The 17,065-nt window shown below is 52.1% G+C and overlaps 8 protein-coding genes across 8 annotated transcripts; 6 read left to right on the forward strand and 2 right to left on the reverse strand.

Annotated features, from left to right (window-relative positions):
- Position 1: 1 nt before the first annotated feature.
- Positions 2–1,830, forward strand: BD324DRAFT_625705 (Las1-like-domain-containing protein). Its single transcript, XM_022015827.1, has 5 exons — positions 2–156; positions 269–446; positions 530–1,268; positions 1,326–1,557; positions 1,611–1,830. The coding sequence occupies exons 1-5, from the start codon at positions 43–45 to the stop codon at positions 1,749–1,751; spliced, it is 1,404 nt and encodes a 467-aa protein (XP_021871365.1). The 5' UTR covers positions 2–42; the 3' UTR covers positions 1,752–1,830.
- A 775-nt stretch (positions 1,831–2,605) lies between these two features.
- On the forward strand, positions 2,606–3,283 carry BD324DRAFT_650928 (hypothetical protein; the record flags this gene model as incomplete). Its single annotated transcript, XM_022018236.1, has 1 exon — positions 2,606–3,283. One exon carries the CDS (start codon positions 2,606–2,608, stop codon positions 3,281–3,283), a length of 678 nt encoding a protein of 225 aa, XP_021871366.1.
- A 201-nt stretch (positions 3,284–3,484) lies between these two features.
- BD324DRAFT_441385 (hypothetical protein) lies at positions 3,485–5,221 on the reverse strand. The gene is made up of 5 exons (XM_022012794.1): positions 4,737–5,221; positions 4,532–4,666; positions 4,266–4,475; positions 3,836–4,206; positions 3,485–3,783 (listed from the first exon to the last, which is right to left on the reverse strand). The coding sequence occupies exons 1-5, from the start codon at positions 4,873–4,875 to the stop codon at positions 3,604–3,606; spliced, it is 1,035 nt and encodes a 344-aa protein (XP_021871367.1). The 5' UTR covers positions 4,876–5,221; the 3' UTR covers positions 3,485–3,603.
- Positions 5,222–5,474: 253 nt separating this feature from the next.
- On the forward strand, positions 5,475–6,947 carry BD324DRAFT_625708 (putative NADP(+) coupled glycerol dehydrogenase). The gene is made up of 7 exons (XM_022015828.1): positions 5,475–5,684; positions 5,746–5,819; positions 5,892–5,990; positions 6,074–6,287; positions 6,382–6,610; positions 6,667–6,785; positions 6,840–6,947. Exons 1-7 carry the CDS (start codon positions 5,529–5,531, stop codon positions 6,909–6,911), a joined length of 963 nt encoding a protein of 320 aa, XP_021871368.1. The 5' UTR covers positions 5,475–5,528; the 3' UTR covers positions 6,912–6,947.
- An 86-nt stretch (positions 6,948–7,033) lies between these two features.
- On the reverse strand, positions 7,034–12,533 carry BD324DRAFT_441427 (RhoGEF domain-domain-containing protein). Its single transcript, XM_022012796.1, has 5 exons — positions 10,636–12,533; positions 8,098–10,586; positions 7,959–8,048; positions 7,363–7,911; positions 7,034–7,309 (listed from the first exon to the last, which is right to left on the reverse strand). The coding sequence occupies exons 1-5, from the start codon at positions 12,158–12,160 to the stop codon at positions 7,229–7,231; spliced, it is 4,734 nt and encodes a 1,577-aa protein (XP_021871369.1). The 5' UTR covers positions 12,161–12,533; the 3' UTR covers positions 7,034–7,228.
- A 954-nt stretch (positions 12,534–13,487) lies between these two features.
- On the forward strand, positions 13,488–13,898 carry BD324DRAFT_625715 (hypothetical protein). The gene is made up of 2 exons (XM_022015829.1): positions 13,488–13,661; positions 13,685–13,898. Exons 1-2 carry the CDS (start codon positions 13,651–13,653, stop codon positions 13,833–13,835), a joined length of 162 nt encoding a protein of 53 aa, XP_021871370.1. The 5' UTR covers positions 13,488–13,650; the 3' UTR covers positions 13,836–13,898.
- Position 13,899: 1 nt separating this feature from the next.
- On the forward strand, positions 13,900–14,470 carry BD324DRAFT_625716 (hypothetical protein). Its single transcript, XM_022015830.1, has one exon. It carries the CDS (start codon positions 14,014–14,016, stop codon positions 14,221–14,223), a length of 210 nt encoding a protein of 69 aa, XP_021871371.1. The 5' UTR covers positions 13,900–14,013; the 3' UTR covers positions 14,224–14,470.
- A 1,214-nt stretch (positions 14,471–15,684) lies between these two features.
- BD324DRAFT_650932 (nicotinate-nucleotide pyrophosphorylase) lies at positions 15,685–17,063 on the forward strand (the record flags this gene model as incomplete). The annotated part of the gene is made up of 8 exons (XM_022018237.1): positions 15,685–15,870; positions 16,008–16,063; positions 16,104–16,250; positions 16,308–16,363; positions 16,414–16,542; positions 16,599–16,859; positions 16,917–16,951; positions 17,010–17,063. The coding sequence occupies 8 exons, from the start codon at positions 15,685–15,687 to the stop codon at positions 17,061–17,063; spliced, it is 924 nt and encodes a 307-aa protein (XP_021871372.1).
- Positions 17,064–17,065: the final 2 nt, after the last annotated feature.

Below are 17,065 nucleotides of genomic sequence, written 5' to 3' on the forward strand. Positions count from 1 at the left end.
TTGAGTTTTGAACGATATTCTCCCTGCAGATTCACCGTGACGATGGCTAGACCGCGCCGTGTACCATGGGCTTCCAAGTCTGACCTTGTAGACATGTACGAACTTCTCTTCTCACCTGAGAGTGATGCGCCAACACGAGCTAGGGGAATGGCAAGAGTAAGTCGTGCAACCGAGCGAGTCAGCGTTAGAGAGCGACATCGAGGGAGAGGCTGCTCCAGCTATCATTCCCCTTTCGTTCGTTTGAATTGAACACTGACCTCTCCCTCAGATGTCAATCTATATCTCCAGTCCATCATGTCCGGCCTTTTTACCCCTCCTGCATTCTCTCATCTCCGCTGCCGAGACCCCGGAACCTCGGACCGCTGAAGAGCGACATCGAATGAGGTTAGTTTGCGCCATGGCCATCGTTCGATTCGTCAATGGTCTAGTCGACCCTTTGCAGACAGGTGAGCAGGATTTCAGTTGTGTATGAACGGTGTGTAGCGATGAGCTGATGAGCTGACGCTCTCGCTCTCTTCCTTTCATTCAGGACCATACGCTCGGCCTATAGCTCATCTTGCAATCTCTCTCCGTCTTCCTCCTTCACTCATCTCACTCCGACATCGAGCGACTCATGAGGATCTTCCACCCTTAGATACTCTTCTCGGAGCCGTCAAGCAGGCCATACAGTATTTGCACGATTCTTCCTTCGTCCCGTTGATCTCTCAAGATCCATCGTCGACCACCGCCCAGATGGCGCGAGGCGGAGGCGGGGACAGACCAGCGGATAAATTGATCAAGCGATGGAAACGAGTCAACAAATCTCGTCTGAGAGAGAAAGAAGTAGGAAGTGAGAATGCTTCAGGGAGAGAAATACAAAGTATCAAGAGGGATCTAGAGAGGATCGACAAGGCTGAATTGGTCGAGGCTCTCGTATCGCAAGGCGGTTTGGTCCCACTGGCCGAATCGAAGCGACCCAGTCAAGACGGAATGGCGCCAAGTGATGCTTCGTTGCAGATATGGTCCCCGCTTTTGTCATCTCTGGTGGAGCTGCACCCGGATTTTATCGACACACTTTCACATCGTATACTCGATGGAGTCTCACCAATTTCAGAGCCCCTGGAACCCAAAACAACAGAAACGCGAGATCGCGATGGATCGTATAGATGGGGGCTGGCAACTTGGCTCTTGCATCTATGGACAAAGGACGACGAAGCGGCTTTATCATTAGAAGCGAAACGGGATCTATGGAAGACGCTTCTGGGATGTCTGGTCACCAACGACCCACAGTGAGTCGAGCTTTTGCTGCGCCGCGATATCTGCTCCAGCTGACGAAAGAAAACTAGTCTGCGCAGATTGTATTCTCAGCTGCTCGTCCTAGATTCTACGCTGAAACCAATCGCCCTTGGAGAGCTCTTGCGATTCACTGGAGCGGGTGATGACATGCAATTGGACGGCGAGGAGAATCTGAAAGGCTTGGAAGAAGTCGATCAACCCCGGCCCCGAGTGTTGGAGAATGGGAATCTAGAAGCAAAACTCGCCGAGATGGATGATCGATTACGGCGTGTGAAGTCTTTGGTGAGTAGTCATTGGCTCTATTCCTGAAGACCTGCTGAGCTTCCGACATTCAGCGAGAGCAGGTCGACGATCGTCGCATACGGTCCGTGGTGGATGACGATTCTGTTGCTTCTTCTTCCGATCCACCAGGATGGCGCCGTTTGTCGAGACTTGAGTGGAGTAGCAGGCCAATCGGTCAGAGGATAACAGCATAATGCAACAACGTTGACGGGTGTCTCTCACAGAGATTCGCTATTCTGTTCACGCTCACTTGCGCAGCAGATGAAAGGATCCCCAACGTACTGCATCTCTACTGAACGGGCCTCAATACCTTAAGGCTGGTACCTGTGCCACTTTCCACTGACCACGGGGAATCACTTGGAAACTCTAACTCTGGCAGGTGATAACCCGTCCTTTCAATCCAAACCCCTTAGTCTTTTCGAGCAGCCCGACGTCATGGCGAGCTGCAAGCCACCTGTTGTAACGTCTTTCCTACAGCAAAGCGGCTCCCTTCGTCCTGACTCTTTACCGGTCACCACTGACGTGATTCTAACTAGCTGGGATTCATGATCCTTACCCTGGCAACGACTTTTAAAAACCCCATACACGCCCTATGAGCTCAAACTACTCGCAGTGGAATCCCGCGGCCGATGGTGAAGTGAGTGACCACGACTACATGAGCAGCGAGTTGCAGAACAACTTTCAAGTGAATGGACAGCCTCTCCCCTACTCGCGCCACTCCAATGAACTAAGATGTGTCCCTTGGCTCCTCCCGAACGAGGATCAATTCTTCGGCAGTGCTTGTCAGTGGCCCGGAGAACTTTGCGAGTCTTACGAGCCTTGCTGGGCCTTGAGCCAAGCAAATGCACAAACGAATGATCCTTTTGGGACAGCGCCACAATCATACTTGCAAAACGATGGCAATCCCCAGAACTGGCCGACGATGCTGCCTCAAGCTGCTCCATTGAACTCCGTCGCGGACTCATGCCTCGGCAGACCATCTACCTCACAGCTGTCTCACAGTTGTGAGTGCGATGCAGCGCGGCTCCAAGATCAAGCATTACATACCATGTCGTCTAGCGCGTCGCTAGGTGGAACGATTGTCTCTCGCCCTGGGGGATCACTGACCTTGAGCATGGCCACGGAAGCTGGGACACAGGCTCAGCACTGCTATGAGCACTACCATGCTTCATCGTATGCTCATCAAGGCGAGAACGAAGGCTTTGATCAAGCAATGACAGAGGTATCCTCGCCGCAATATCAGAGGAACCATGCTTTGTGGACTCAGTACCCTGAGCTTGGCACTCTACCACACCCGGCCGTTCCTAGCCCCAGCTCCCAAGACCACAGCGTTCTTTCATTCGAACAATGTGGCCCACGACCGGATTATATATCGGCAACACCCGTGCGGCTCCCACTGAGTGAAAATGGCCTTCCTCAAAGTGAAGTCAGACAGGTACACCAAACTTACGGCTCCGAGCTAAATGCGACGGCTTCGACCTCTGTGGCGGGATCAGGAGGCAAACAGGATACGATGGAAATGACGGACGAGTCGGATGGTCATGCTCCAGTCTCGGCAGCCTCAAAATCATCTGGGACAATCAAGCTCGTTTGGGCAGATCATCTGACTGCAGGTCAAAGAAGGAGTCATTCAATGCGTGCCTTCAAGTCGACGCAAAGAAGAGGACAGGGGCAGAAGGGCAGGAGTAAATCCAAGGTTGCAGGTCGGAAGAGTGCCACTTCCTGATCATTCCTTCACACTCACTTCAAGCCCTACTCTACACGCATCAGGGGCTGATCTGCCTTGCGTCATTCGCTTGAGCTCTATTGGGTGTGACTCGTGCGCGCTCCTTATCGTGCACTCCTTCGCTTCAATGCCGATTCTGACTTTGACAATCGAGCTTCCTTGTGATCCTAGAGTTCTCGACTGTCCTCGAATCGGACAGTGGTTTTAATGACGCATGCATGGCGGTGTGACAGTGACTGTTGCGGTCTGTATCAATGGAACACTTCGGATCGACGCAGATCCGGAGGAAACGTGAGCCTCTTCGATCGTACCTAGCATGATCAGACTGCGTAGACAACCTTCTCCGCGGAGATCTTTCCATCCCGATATAATTGGAAGCCATCGTGGATAGAATCCAGATCCATCAGCCGGACAGCATTCGGCTTGACTCTCCCCGTAGCCAGCCAGCTCGGTAGATGCTCGAAGAGCTCAATACCCAATTGACGGTCTTCGAAAGAGGCCTAGAGACGGTCATTCGAGTCACAAACACTGTATGTATCGCGTGTATCTCACTGGATATTTGAACTCTTTGTAGGCGTGATCTTTCAGAAAGACTGTCCATACGAGAACATCCGTGACCTTGACTCGCCTCTCAACATTGTCCGTATTTCCCTTCCCTGGTCGAACCGTACAGAGGCTACCCCCTTCTTGACGAACGGCTTTCGAGGCAGTAGCTGATGATGTTTCATTGCCAATGGTATCGAAGACGTATCGAAGATCAGATGCAGCCTCTCTGATTTTGTCCACGACTGATTCATCTTTGTAGTCAAAAACGTGATCGGCACCCAAAGACTTGAGTAGCTCGTGATTCTTTGAACTGGCGGTGGTGATGACTTTGAATCGTAGATGAGAGGCAAGTTGGATGGCATATTGGCCGACGCTCGCTGTGAGATTGACCAATTCAGCGGCGACTCAAAGGCAAGCCAAGTCACTAGGAACTCACAGCTTCCGCCCCAGATGAGTATCGAGGGATGAGATCCATCTCGAGGTATCGCCAAGCAGTCCTTTGACAGCATGGCCAGCCAGGCAGTCGTGCAGGCCAACGGTACGGTAGCTGCTTCTTCAGGTTTCACCTTGCTCGTCTCGACCTTGAAGCAGATACTCTCGTCGGCGTAGGTATGTGTCCCGTATCCTCCCAATCCTTTCTTCTCACCTAAGAAGAAGAAGAGTTCAGAACGCTGATGACGTGAGACGGCGAGAATCGCTCACCACCCCAAATCAGACCCGCAATCACGTCCCCCTTCTGAAGCCTCGTTGCGTTCCTACCGAATTCTTCTACAGCGCCTACAAAGTCACAGCCGAGGACTGTCCCATCTCCGAAGGCGCCGAGATCGAGAGACTGGACTGAGTTGTAAGTATCAGCGCAAAAAATCCAGCTTTCCAGCTTGCTCCTCCTCCTTTGTTCTTCACTCACCATCGGTAGGATTCTGAGCGACGTGACTGACTTTGACGAGGACCTCCTGGGGTTCGCGTTCGGGAAGCTGTACCTCCTTCTTGACGAGAGCCGGCTTTCCATTCTGTTCTTGCTGGACATACGCTAGACTCGAGACCATTTTTTGACCACAATGTATGAAAGTGAGTCGAATGAAAGGTCTGATGATGATGAAAGCAGACGACCAGCTTAATTTTGAGGGAGGATTGACATCATGAAAGTGGAGGTAGGATTACGACATCCCCCTTGCACGTGAGGGGAGCCGCTAAGGAACACGGCAGATGTACCTGTGGATCGTCAGAGTAAAGTCCATCTCGTCGAACGTATTCGAGTCATGAAGTTAGCTTCAGAGGCATCATGGCGAATCAGGTAGAGGGCAGTGACATTTGTGATCTCAAGCTTGAGCAAGTGGGGTGGTTCCAACCCGAGTGGGGTGGACTTTGGCGCGTCATTGGGATATATGAGATACTACGGGGGCGGAGGTCAAGGCTGCGATGGCATGTTCTCAGCCAATGACTAGCCTCGGCATAAGTGCGATCCATGTCTCCAGCAATGGCGTTCTGTCAATCTCCCTTGTCTCTCGTCGTGTTGTTCAGACAAGCGCTGCAGCTCCCATGATGGTCTGTCTGTATTTCCGGTATTTCCGCATGCCGGGAGGGACGGCCCGAACTTTGCCGGCGTACCAAGCCAGCTCCAACGCTGCAATGTATAATCAAGCATCCCCCAACTTCATACCATTCACCCTACAAACACCAGATAACACCCTGATTTACGATGTCTGTACCTACCGAGTTCAAACTTAACAATGGCATGACCATCCCTGCTGTGGGATTAGGGACGTGGAAAGCACAACCTGGAGAAGTGAGGAATGCCGTCGCTCATGCTTTGAAAGCCGGATACAGGCATATTGACTGTGCGGTCATGTATGGGGTAGGTGATTCGGTCGTTCTCATACGTATCATATCGCTGATCTCCTTTGCCTTTGCCTTAGAACCAAAATGAAGTAGCTCAAGGTATAGAAGATAGTGGAGTGAAGCGAGAAGATATCTTCATCACATCCAAGCTGTGAGCCCGGGGGAGGGGCCGGCCACGGGCCCGTGGATGGCTCCGAGCTCTATTGAGACTGATACGGTACAGCTGGTCCACCTATCACGACAGGGTAGAAGAGGATCTAGACAAGACCCTCAAACAACTCAACACAAGCTATCTTGATCTTTATCTCATCCATTGGCCTGTGTGAGTGTCGTGTCACAAAGCAGCAGATCGGGGGGGAAATGTCCATCTTCCCTCTGACTTGACCTGACCTGACCTCCCCTTAGCCGACTTGTTCCCGATGACAAAGGCACTCCTATCCCTCTCAAGGAAGATGGTAGCCGAGCGACTGACTGGGACTGGGACCAATCGAAAACTTGGGCTCAGATGGAAGATATGCTCGCTAAAGGCAAAGTCAAGGCGATCGGAGTGAGCAACTGCGGAATCCCCATCCTGGAACACTTGAAGAAAAGCTGGAAGACTGTTCCAGCCGTCAACCAGGTGAGCGAATGCCCCATCTCCCGCTCAGCTCACATGGGCATGGGCGGGGGCGGGGGCGGACGTACTCGCAGAGCTTGGCTCATCTCCGCCATAGGTCGAGATTCACCCTTACAACCCCTCGCACGAGCTAAAAGAATGGTGTGACAAGGAAGGTATCATCCTTGAAGCCTACTCGCCTCTAGGATCTACCGGGAGCCCGTTAGGCAAAGACGAGCAAGTCGCCAAGATTGCAGAGAAGCACAACGTCGCTCCAGCTACAGTCTTGATCTCGTACTGCGTCAACAAAGGAATCGTCGTCTTGCCAAAGAGTGTCACACCTGCTCGTGAATAGGCCGATCCAAGCTTTCATTCACTTCTAAGTCTGACCCCATGTACACAGGTATCGAGAGCAATCTCCAGGTCATCAAGCTTTCAGATGACGAGCTTGCAGTCTTTGACAAGCTCGCAGCTCAGGGCAAGCAGATGAGGATCAACTCGCCTTCGTGGATGTGCGACTTCGTGAGTTTTCTACCTGCCTGCCGTCAGTCACACATTCTGATGCCATCGTCATAGGGCTTCTCAGACTGGTACGGACCAGGGAACAAGGACGCACCCGAAGGCGCGAGACTCATTTCCAAAGCCTAAGCATGCAGTTGCGAGATCGATGCATTGATGATACATTGTCATGAGTGTAGAAGGGGCAAAGCACAAGAGGAAAACATTATACATTTTGGGGGGGTCCTGATTCGCCCATCTCTGCTTCTTCCCGAGAAAAAACTACCATACTAAAGAAAAACCTTCCATTGGGACCGCTCGACTTCACAACATACGAAATGAGTCCCGGTCCAAAAGGAGGGCTTTGAAAATGTCTGAAAGATATTATGTGCAGGGTGAAATGTCCAAACGATGTTCTGTACAACAATTCGAGCAAATGAGAACCGGCAGAGATAAGGAAGGCTTTTTCATCGTCGTCGAGCCGAATTGATAGCTCGAGACCACTGGAGGATCATCTCGGGCGATTCGCCGTTGAAGTAGTAGATAGACTAATTAAGAAGGGTGAGTGACTGATCTCAGCTGTTGATAGAGTATCTCTCACCTTGTTGTCTACCACGCGTAGGACATTGCCATGAACGATGCTCGCCGGCTCTCGCAACGTTCCCATTCGCAATACGTTGAACAGGTCAACAGGACCGTCCCAGCCGCCGGCTGCAGTCCGTTGTTGAACAAGCGCCAAAAGATCGGAGCACAGGATAAGCATAATGGGTCGATCCATGGGCTCTGGAGTAATATGCTCGACCGGTACAACCACCTTGCTCGGCGTGATGGTTTGCTCGATATCAGCTTTGCAGCTGACGCTGAAGTTTGCAACCGTGGTGTCCATCTCGACGAATGAAGACGCCTTTTTGACCAATCGGATCAATGTCAGTGCGCCGTCCATGATGAGCCGTCGGTGTGGTTGAACCAAAGGTGATGGTCCTCGCATGGTGATTCGCTTCTGCCAGTGAAGGAGTCGGAGTCGAGAATCCGCATCGCGCTTCTCTTCATTCATCAAGGAAGCAAGAGAGGCAATTTCGTTCAAGGCATCGTCGAGCGTGTCGCGTGGACCATCCGCTTGTGGCATGGTGCACATTGCAAGATCTTCAAGCTGGGAAACACATGAGTCAAGGTCCACAGAGACGATGATGCACTCACCAAGAGCTTGTACCGCGGCACCCTTTGGATCGGTAGCAACAAGTAGCTTTCCAAGTTGATCTGAGAGTGGAGAGGATGTTCACGGCATTTCTGGAGGCAAATCAGTAGCCGCTTGACTGACGAAATCACTCAAGCTTACTTTGAGGAAAGCCTTGACACGCTTCTTCTGACTCGATGACATCTGATTACCTGTGGAGGGCATTGCTTCCGCCAGGGGCAGACTGAGCGAGCTCAAACCCATTCCAACGCTGATAGCGGCACTCGATACACTTCCTGTATGAGCCGTAGAGCTTCGACCGAGAGATGGCCTGGAGGGGTAGGACGGAGTAGTCGGGACGGACGATGGAGCGCTCCAAGTCTTCATCCTGGATTGCGCATTGTCAAAGTTGTTGATGTAGCTCGAGTATTGCTTCATGTAGGCTATATATGTCCTGAAAACTTCTCCGACTGCATGGGCGGTGGTCGTCGACAGATCGCCGTCCTCGTCATCTTTGCCTTCGAGAAGAGGTCGGATTGCCTTTTCGAGAGCAGGCAGCAGATTGTCCCTGTGAATCGACAAGATCGATTCGATACCGCCAAAGACCACCTTCCGCTCGGGAGCAGGAATGATCGTTTCATTCGACTTGCCAGCATTGACCGGATGAGAAGAAGGCTTGACGTAGATTGTGACCAGTTCGCCTAGGCCTCGAACATATGTACGTTCCGTCTCCCAGATCTCTCGAAGCACTCGAGCTCTCTTCGCAGCGTCATTCTTGAATTTTTTCCCAGTCAAGACGCCACTCTCCGCCGTCTCACAGCTGACCACAGAGGCAGACGAGGCTGTGAGTGACCCCTCGGCGCCCGCCAAGGAGTTGACATCCATCGTAGGACGACGAGTCCGGCGAGCATCGGCGATGGAGCTTCTAGACTCCCGTGAGAGACCAGCGGAAGAGGTGTCCGGGCTTTCATGCCCATGCTCCACCGTCTGTACCACCTCGAAACTGCCGTATGGCTCGATCGGTGTGCGAGAGAGATCGAACAGGTCTCGAAGATAAGACTTGATGCTTTCCAGGCCTTGGGCATATCTCGCCTCAGGGTTGAGCTGCACCGGAGATCCAAGACCGTTTTGGAATGGCTCTGATCTGAGTGTCTGACTGGGAAATAAGCCTGTGCCTTGACCTGAAAGCTGAGGGTCTGGGGTCGAAAGGTCGATCTGATTCGGGGGATTCGGCGAAGGGTGTTCAAAGGTCGAATGGTCCACGAAAAATGGGGACCACGACGGAATGTTGACCGACAGGGAAGGCGCTTGATCCACCATCAAGTAGCTTCGTCTCTTGACAGCCCTGGGCAGACTGTTGGAGCCATGCGAAGTCGCAGGCAGCGTGTGAGGAACAGCAGCTATACTAGCAACCGACGGTGTCGATGGTAGAGATCCGAACTCCGACATGGCATTGCGATGGAGAGGCAAAGTCAATGACGACTGCGCAGTGCTAAAACTGGGCCGAGCGGATTGAGGTGACCTCGGACCCATATCTGAGTGAGCGTGGATTAAAGGCGGCACAGGTGAAACGTTGCCATCTGACGACCTGGGTGAAGAATCCTTGTCACCTCGGAGTCGATGCTTTGACATTTTCCGCAAGAAACCCCATTTACCACTTTTGCCCGTTGCTGACGAGGATGTCGAAGGACGAGGCTGTTTCGACGGGGACGTCGACCCTTCATAGTTGGGAAGGATAGAGGCGCCGATCCGGGCTCCTTCCTTCGCACCAAGACTACGCGCAAAGACGCTGTCGCTGTGATTGATGCCTGCACTGCTTTGAAGATCGTGACTGGGTCCTCGAACAGATGGCTTGGACGGCCCTGCGTTGTCGAGGCCGGCAAGGAGGTCACTGGCAGACTTCATCTTTCGAAGTCCACGGGGAGATTCGAGGATTGTGGACATCTTCTCTGGACTCGAGGGAGATGCTGAGAGTGGGTTAGCCGAATGAGGGACAATGTCGTTTGAGCTTGGAGGTGGGGCCGAACGTGGTGCATTCTCGTTGATCGAGTCGAGGTTCAGGCTTGATGTAGCCTGAGCGAGAGGACTCTGGCCATCTTCTGAACTCGAATTGAGAGAAATCGCAGCACTGGACGAGCGGGATCTGGCATACGTGGGTCTTCTCTGCACGGAGCTCGATCTTGGAGGAATTGCTCGAGCTGGCATGGTGGCTGACGACGAAGTCAGGATAGGGGAAACGATGGGAAGCCATTCTGGAGCAAAAGGATTCTCGTCCACCCTCAAGGTCTCCAAATGACTTAAGAGACAGAGCCAAGACGGGAGCGAGACCAGACGATTCCCTCGAAGGCACAGTGTGTGCAGTCTACCAAGAGCTGACAGGTCCTGAGGGATGCTCTGAAGCTGGCATCCGTCTACAGCCAACACTCGCATCTCGACCAATTCGGCCATCCACGTCGGCAAGACGCGTATCGGGTTGCCAGAAACGTTGAGCTCCTCCAGCAGAGTGCAGTGTCTGAGAGTTTCCGGGAGCAGCGGCAGGCCATTGGCTGAGATATCGAGGACGACGAGAGTTGACGCGACAACGGAGAGAAGCGCGGGCAGGACTTGCTCGAGGTTGGATCCAATGTTGTCAAGTAGCAAGTGGGTCGTACCTGAGGAGGGAGTCAGCTACGATTCCGGCCCCTTTGATATATGACCTACCTGCGAGGGATGCCAAGACGTCCCCCTCGAGAGACTCGACTCCACCGAGGCCTGCTATACGCGTTTTGTCGATCACCCTGCTCTTTCCGTCTTCGACTAGGGCAACGGCATCAGACGCAAGATCTTCCTTGTTTGCCCATGGCATATCAGGGAAGTCGATCCCATCCACCGCTAGGTCGACAGGCGGTGTATTAGCTGATTGATTCAGTTCTGAATCATAGTCGACGGCCGAAGACGCAGAATCGCTCCTCATCCTCTGAGAAGCAGGATCTCTTCTCCAAGGGCGATGAGCAAAGGAACCAGCTGGAGAGTTCGGGTCCGCAACACTGGGGCTGCTCTCGGCTTGGAATGTCGGAATGGCAAGGTCTGGCATGGAGAAGCCTAGACCAATCTGCTCGTTCTTGGTTTGACGCGGAACTGACGGCATCGGAGGTGGATGGGGATGGTAGAGGCTGCCGTCGGCGTAGGCGGAATAGGAATAAGCACCACTGGCCATGCTGGATTCAGCTGAAGAATAGGCAGTGGATCGTCCTGTATTTGTCCTGAGACGTATACGCGGCTCCCCCTCGGCCGGACGATGACCCTTGCTCGCACCGACGGACGAAGGTGTGTAGTGGGTCGAGTCGGTTGTGGAGGCAGTCCGAAAGCTGAGTGTGGGTTCGCAGTCCTCCAATACATCATCCTCAGTGTCATATTCTGTTGTGGAATAGGAATCGAGATCGACATCGAGGTGCTGGGATGAGAGCCGATTGTCGGCAAGGGCTGAATCGAGGCTGTCGTGAGAGGTGGAAGCCCTGGCCATGGGCTGTGGATACCCGCTGGCGGGTCGTCTGCGACGTTGTGGACGAGGTGGTAGCTGAGGTTCAGAGAAGGCGACAGAGGTGGAAGCTGAGGCGGAGGAGGTGTTGAAGGCTTCACCCTCCTGACCTTCTTCTTCAGCTTCTGGTGGAGTTGGTGGAAGCTCTTTCCGAGGCATGCTAGGACCGGGAAGAGACTCCATGGTGTCGCGCCTATCCGCGATCTTGACTCTGTGATCTGTCGAGATACTCAAGGTCGGTAACAATTTGTCGACGGATGCCTTCCTGTTCGGTGTGTGGATAGATGGTGATGGAGTGGGTGGGAAGAGTGTCAAGATGTTCATATTCATCTCGTCGTCGTGCAAAGATTGTACGACTGTGACGTCCAATGAGGATGGTGTGGCAGAATGCAACGGAACAGCAGGACCGAGTCGAAATGGGACAGATGGTAGGCGCGGGCCGGTATGACGGGAAGAGATACGACGTGGAGGATCAGTGAATGGTTTCCGCGGCCGAATGGTTGCCATGTAATCGATCGAATGATCGTAAGATTCCAGTCGAGGTGGTGGCGTAACGGGATCAAGTTGGAAAGGGTACGCCGTAGGGAAGATGAGAGAAAGGGGTGGAGTGTTGGGTCGTCGACGCGAGCGCACGGTTGACATGGAGGACGTGGGTCGTCGCGATAGTGAATCCGGCATGTTTTGATCCATGTTGTGTGGGAAGGACATGGTATGGGGGTCGGGTCGGGGAGGGGAGAGAGCCGGTAGTCGTCGAGTGGAATGGATGTGTCGTATGTAGCAGAGCAATGAGTGGACAAACAAGGTCAGCTGAGTGTTCAAAATGTGTGTGGTCGAAAGAGAGCTTGAAGAAAGTTTGGAAAGGAATGACCCAAGATATATCGACAAGTACTCACAGAAAAGAGAGGAAAGTGTGTGTGTCTCGTTGGTGACTTTTCTGATGAGCCTGTCGTCACCGCTCAAAGTGCAGCAAGGTACACGATCTGTTGAAGGGGTTTTTTTGATCACAGGGTGAAGTGTGTTGTGTTGTGAGCCAGTGTTGAGTGATGCTGCTCTGGAAGAGATCCAGACGTACGTTGATACGTTGATGGGTCCTAATGATAATGGGATCAGATGGGGACGCAAGATTGGGGAGAAGGCATCAGAGAGCTCTCACCTCGATGAGGTCAGCGAGCTTTGAGCGGATGTGACATCTCCACAAGCAAACGAGTCTTCTTCGTTCCTTGATACTTCAACCCCCTTTTGCCCCAAGGGCGATCAAGCGGGATGAGTTGAATGACTAGAACGAAGAAGAGGAGAGAGAGGGAGAGAAAGAGAGCAAGAGGAGAGAGCAGACCGTACACACAGAGGGCAGAGGTCGATCCAGAAGGAACACAAAGTGTTTGAGATTCTGCGACTTGATCAGCACCCGGTTTCTGATTCTGACAGAGGCATCCGAAGGGAATTGACAGTGTGATTGTAAAGGAGGCAGGCGCAATGTCTGACATGAACAGTGTTTTAAAAACCGGGACCTCATGAGGTCATGAAGGACACGAATGGTACTTGAGGTCGTGAGGATTGACCCGGGCGAGACCTCTTCGTACAAGATAGCTTGTCGGTCTACTCACATCGATGACACAACAATGTTGATGAAGCGATCATGTGTCAATTAGCGAGCGCTCTAGCTGTCTCGCCGCCGCCGGTCCAAGTGTTATATCCAGAGCGGCGATCACTTCTGTAGCCACGCTCTCCTCTCGAATGGTATGGATGTCCCACTTGCACGATGTACTCTCAAAGAGTTGCAGTCGAGGTTGGAGAGGGGGTTGGGATAGCGACCAGGAGACTTTGCCCAAAAGTTCCAGGCCCAAAAAATCACCAAAATTCGGGGGTTCGTTCCCGGAGATCCCTTTCGCCTCCTTCCTTTCCTTTTCCCGTCGTTGTCCCTTTTACAGCAGCGAGTTTCAAGTGGTTTTGTTCCGACACACACACTACCCCACAACTTCCCCTCTCAGCCAAATTCGTAACGTTTCTTGCAGTTGAATGATTGAATGAATGAGATGGTTGAAAGAAAGAAACAATGTTCTTCTCGTTCCAGGTCAATGTTGTAGCTTGTCCATCCACTAGCAGCCGACTGCACACTCAGATCTTCCTCGACCACAAGTCTACGTCGGCGGCTCTCGATGGACGTGTACCACTAGTCTACTGCGGCGGAAAAAAACGATATGCGACTTTGGTTGGGTAGGCGAATTTTTCCAGGGTACTGGATCCCTCCCCCCCTTCTTCTTTGGTTGCCTTCTGTTCTCTTCTACAAGACCCTCCCGTTCTTGATATTCTTGCTTTCCCTTGCGAACGAGAAGGTCGTGTGATGGAGGGGTGCACAAAAGGGGATCCTGAAAACACACACTGAAAAGTGACTTGGGGTGATATCACTATGTCGGAGACTTCTTTTGCGTTTGTTGTTATGTTATGATGTGGCTATGCATACAACGACTATCTTGCCCAAATCGTACCTTCGCAAATCTCTCGACGCCAGTTCGGAATGGCGCAACGAAAGCGGTAGTTGATCGACTGTTGATCTTGTTATTATGCCTACAAAAGGATCGACGGATGGTGGGCCGCTTGTTGTCTTCCTCTCTCTCTCTGCTTGCTATCCTCGAGCTGGAACTCTATCCTCGCCTCTCTTTTCAACTTTAGAGTTCTTGATTGATCGAGTATCGGCACTGCTGAAAGACAAGCATACACCGTCTAATGAATTGAGCTTGACATGCACGGATATGGAGTCTGTATCGATATAGAGTTTTTCTGACTAGAGACGCCACTGGAATACAGAATAACAGCTCGACTCGTATCGCTCAACTCAGCGTATTGGCGTTTCAGCTTGCGAGCTGGTTTCTCGCTTCTGAAATCATCCTCTCCCTGTCCTGCCTGTCACTCGCTAGCTCTCCGTCATGATGCACGCTGAAAGACCACCCATCAAGCTTGTGTCAACACAGAACCATCCATTGACGCCCCCTCTTCTGGATGAAAATTGAGATGCCACATTCCATCGGGCGTGGAGTAGAGAAGGTGGCTGGTTTTTATCTTTTGTGGCCCCCCCTTTCTCTTTTTCGCGAACAAACTCATGGCGATAGAATTCGCTTCCATGTGTTTGCCACGTCTATCTAGAATGGCGGGACCCGACCAAGGCGACTACTTCGTCAACTACATGCCGAAGAGCCCCACATCCATGCTGCTGCGGTCCTCTTGAGTACAGCTTTCAGGCAGAGGACACAGCGCGAACGGCCCTTAGAACGAGTGTCCCCCGTACACGGGTGTGGGCTGGTGGCAGGGGGCATCCGGCCGTGTTCGCCACCCGGACATGTCGAAAAGTCTGCAAAGTTGATATGTCACAGACGTCAGGTCTCTGACAGCTGTCCATCGAGACATGTAATTCTTGATGGTTTTCGGGATCAGACTGACTTCTTCAGCGACGTCATCGAGGTCAAGAGTAAACAAGACGACGACGCTGCAGAACAGGTGTTGCGCCACGATTTAGACGCTCATATTATGCTCTCGAAAAATCACTGGAAAGGATCGACCAGATGTTCTTTGTGAGTCAAATGGCGTCGGCCACGTTGCGAACTCGTGTGATGAGTACAGCTAGATATTTAGAAGCGGGAGTCACAAGCCGAGCATGGATGCATATGTAGTTATCTCTTGGCTTGGCAGATCAAACCCAACATTATAACATGCCAGACGATGTGTTATATCAGCATGGCAGCCAGGCTACTCTTTCCTCATCGATACGCCCGATCCGGTTTCACGACCTTTGAGTGTAAAGAATCTGTGACCTGAAATGAGATACACGCCGGCGCTTGATTTCTAGTCGTAGAAGTACATGAAGACTTGCTGTGTTTGGGGTCTGTCAGTCCTGGACTGCATCCACAGGTCGTGAATGGACCGAAGTGAGAGAACTCACCACGACCTCAGCGTTGGTGGCAGTATCCACAAGCACAAACTCTGACGAGCTACCCATAGACTCAATTCCATCGCTGTCGTGCACAAATTGATACAGAGCAAATGTAGGGGGTGCTGATCAACTATGGATCGACCATGGGGGTCCACGAACGATTCCTTTCAACTGGTTAAAGCCAAAAAAAGCAGTCGCCCAAGTGTCATTTCCGACGGAAAAACTGGAAATTGTAGGACAATCCTCCACCTGCTCATGAGATCTTTGATATATTGCTCTACTGAGCCGTTTGCCATCGCTATTCATCATGTCCAGCGGCGGATCCAAAGACGCCTCGGACCTTCTACCGGGTCAAAATCTGGCTCATATACTCCCTCCGAGCTGGCGATCGGAGGTACAGAGATGGTTTGATGAGGATACTCCTTCGTTTGACTGGGCTGGATTCGTCGTTGGCGAAGAGGAACAAGAGGCGATTCTATGGGGGAAAAGTGGAGTGAGTAGCGAGCGGCTTCAGAGAACGAAGATGCTAGTCCAGTCGTCAAAGTGCTAGCCTGCGGTACATCGGCATGATATCTCATGCTGCTGGCCGAAACTAGGATGGGAATCCGTGCTGACATGATTTGATGGCAGGGTGTTTTAGCGGGAGTGCCCTTCTTTGACGAAGTCTTCAAATATGCCGGATGCACGTGAGCTTACCCATATGTGATATGAACTGAGAGTCCTCAGAGTCGAATGGATTTTGCAAGAGGGATCTGCGATCCCTCCTGATTCAAAGACCAAAGTCGCCATCGTTCGAGGTCAAGCACGCCAATTGCTATTGGGTGAACGAGTTGCTTTGAATACCTTGTCAAGATGTTCAGGTATAGCAACGGTGTGAGTAACCGGTCTCTCGGATGGCTCCAGGCCCGTTTTAATGAAAGAGTATCGCAGATCTAGACGGTTCAGGGATTTGGCTAGAGAGGCGGGATGGAAAGGCACCATTGCGGGTGAGTCCGATAGAAGACGGCGATGCATGACATGCTGAGTAAGATATCAGGGACACGCAAGACGACCCCCGGCTTCAGGCTCGTCGAGAAATACGGGATGATGGTCGGCGGGGTGGATCCTCATCGACACGATCTGAGCAGTATGGTGATGCTGAAGGACAATCACATCTGGGCGACCGGTGAGAGGCAGAGTTTATCTCCTCAGATATGCTAAGCATTCCTCTTTTCCCTCCAGGATCAATCACTTCCGCCATTCATTCAGTTCGCCGAGTCGCCGGTTTCTCTCTCTTGATCAATGTGGAATGTCAGAACCTCGACGAAGCCCGCGAGGCGATCGAAGCGGGAGGCAACATTATCATGCTTGATAACCTTGTCGGCGATGAGCTTCACGACACGGCCAAGACGCTGAAAGATCAATTCAAAGGGAAGAGAGAGTTCTTGATTGAGGCTAGCGGAGGGATTACGGAGAATGGTCTGTCAGGAAGAATCGGACCGAGTGAGTAGACGAGATACTGGAAGGTGCCAAGGAGGTGTGGCTGATACAGTGCTTCAGATATAGACATTCTGTCGACATCTGCCGTTCATCAAGTATGTTGACGACTGGAGGCATCTTTGCATAGATGTGCAAAGCTGATCATTGGCTCAGGGCTGTCCTCACGTCGATTTCTCCCTCAAGATCCAGCCGAAGAAGAGATCTTAGCC

This window comes from Kockovaella imperatae (genome assembly GCF_002102565.1).
Source record: "Kockovaella imperatae strain NRRL Y-17943 chromosome Unknown BD324scaffold_6, whole genome shotgun sequence".
NCBI lineage: Eukaryota > Fungi > Basidiomycota > Tremellomycetes > Tremellales > Cuniculitremaceae > Kockovaella > Kockovaella imperatae.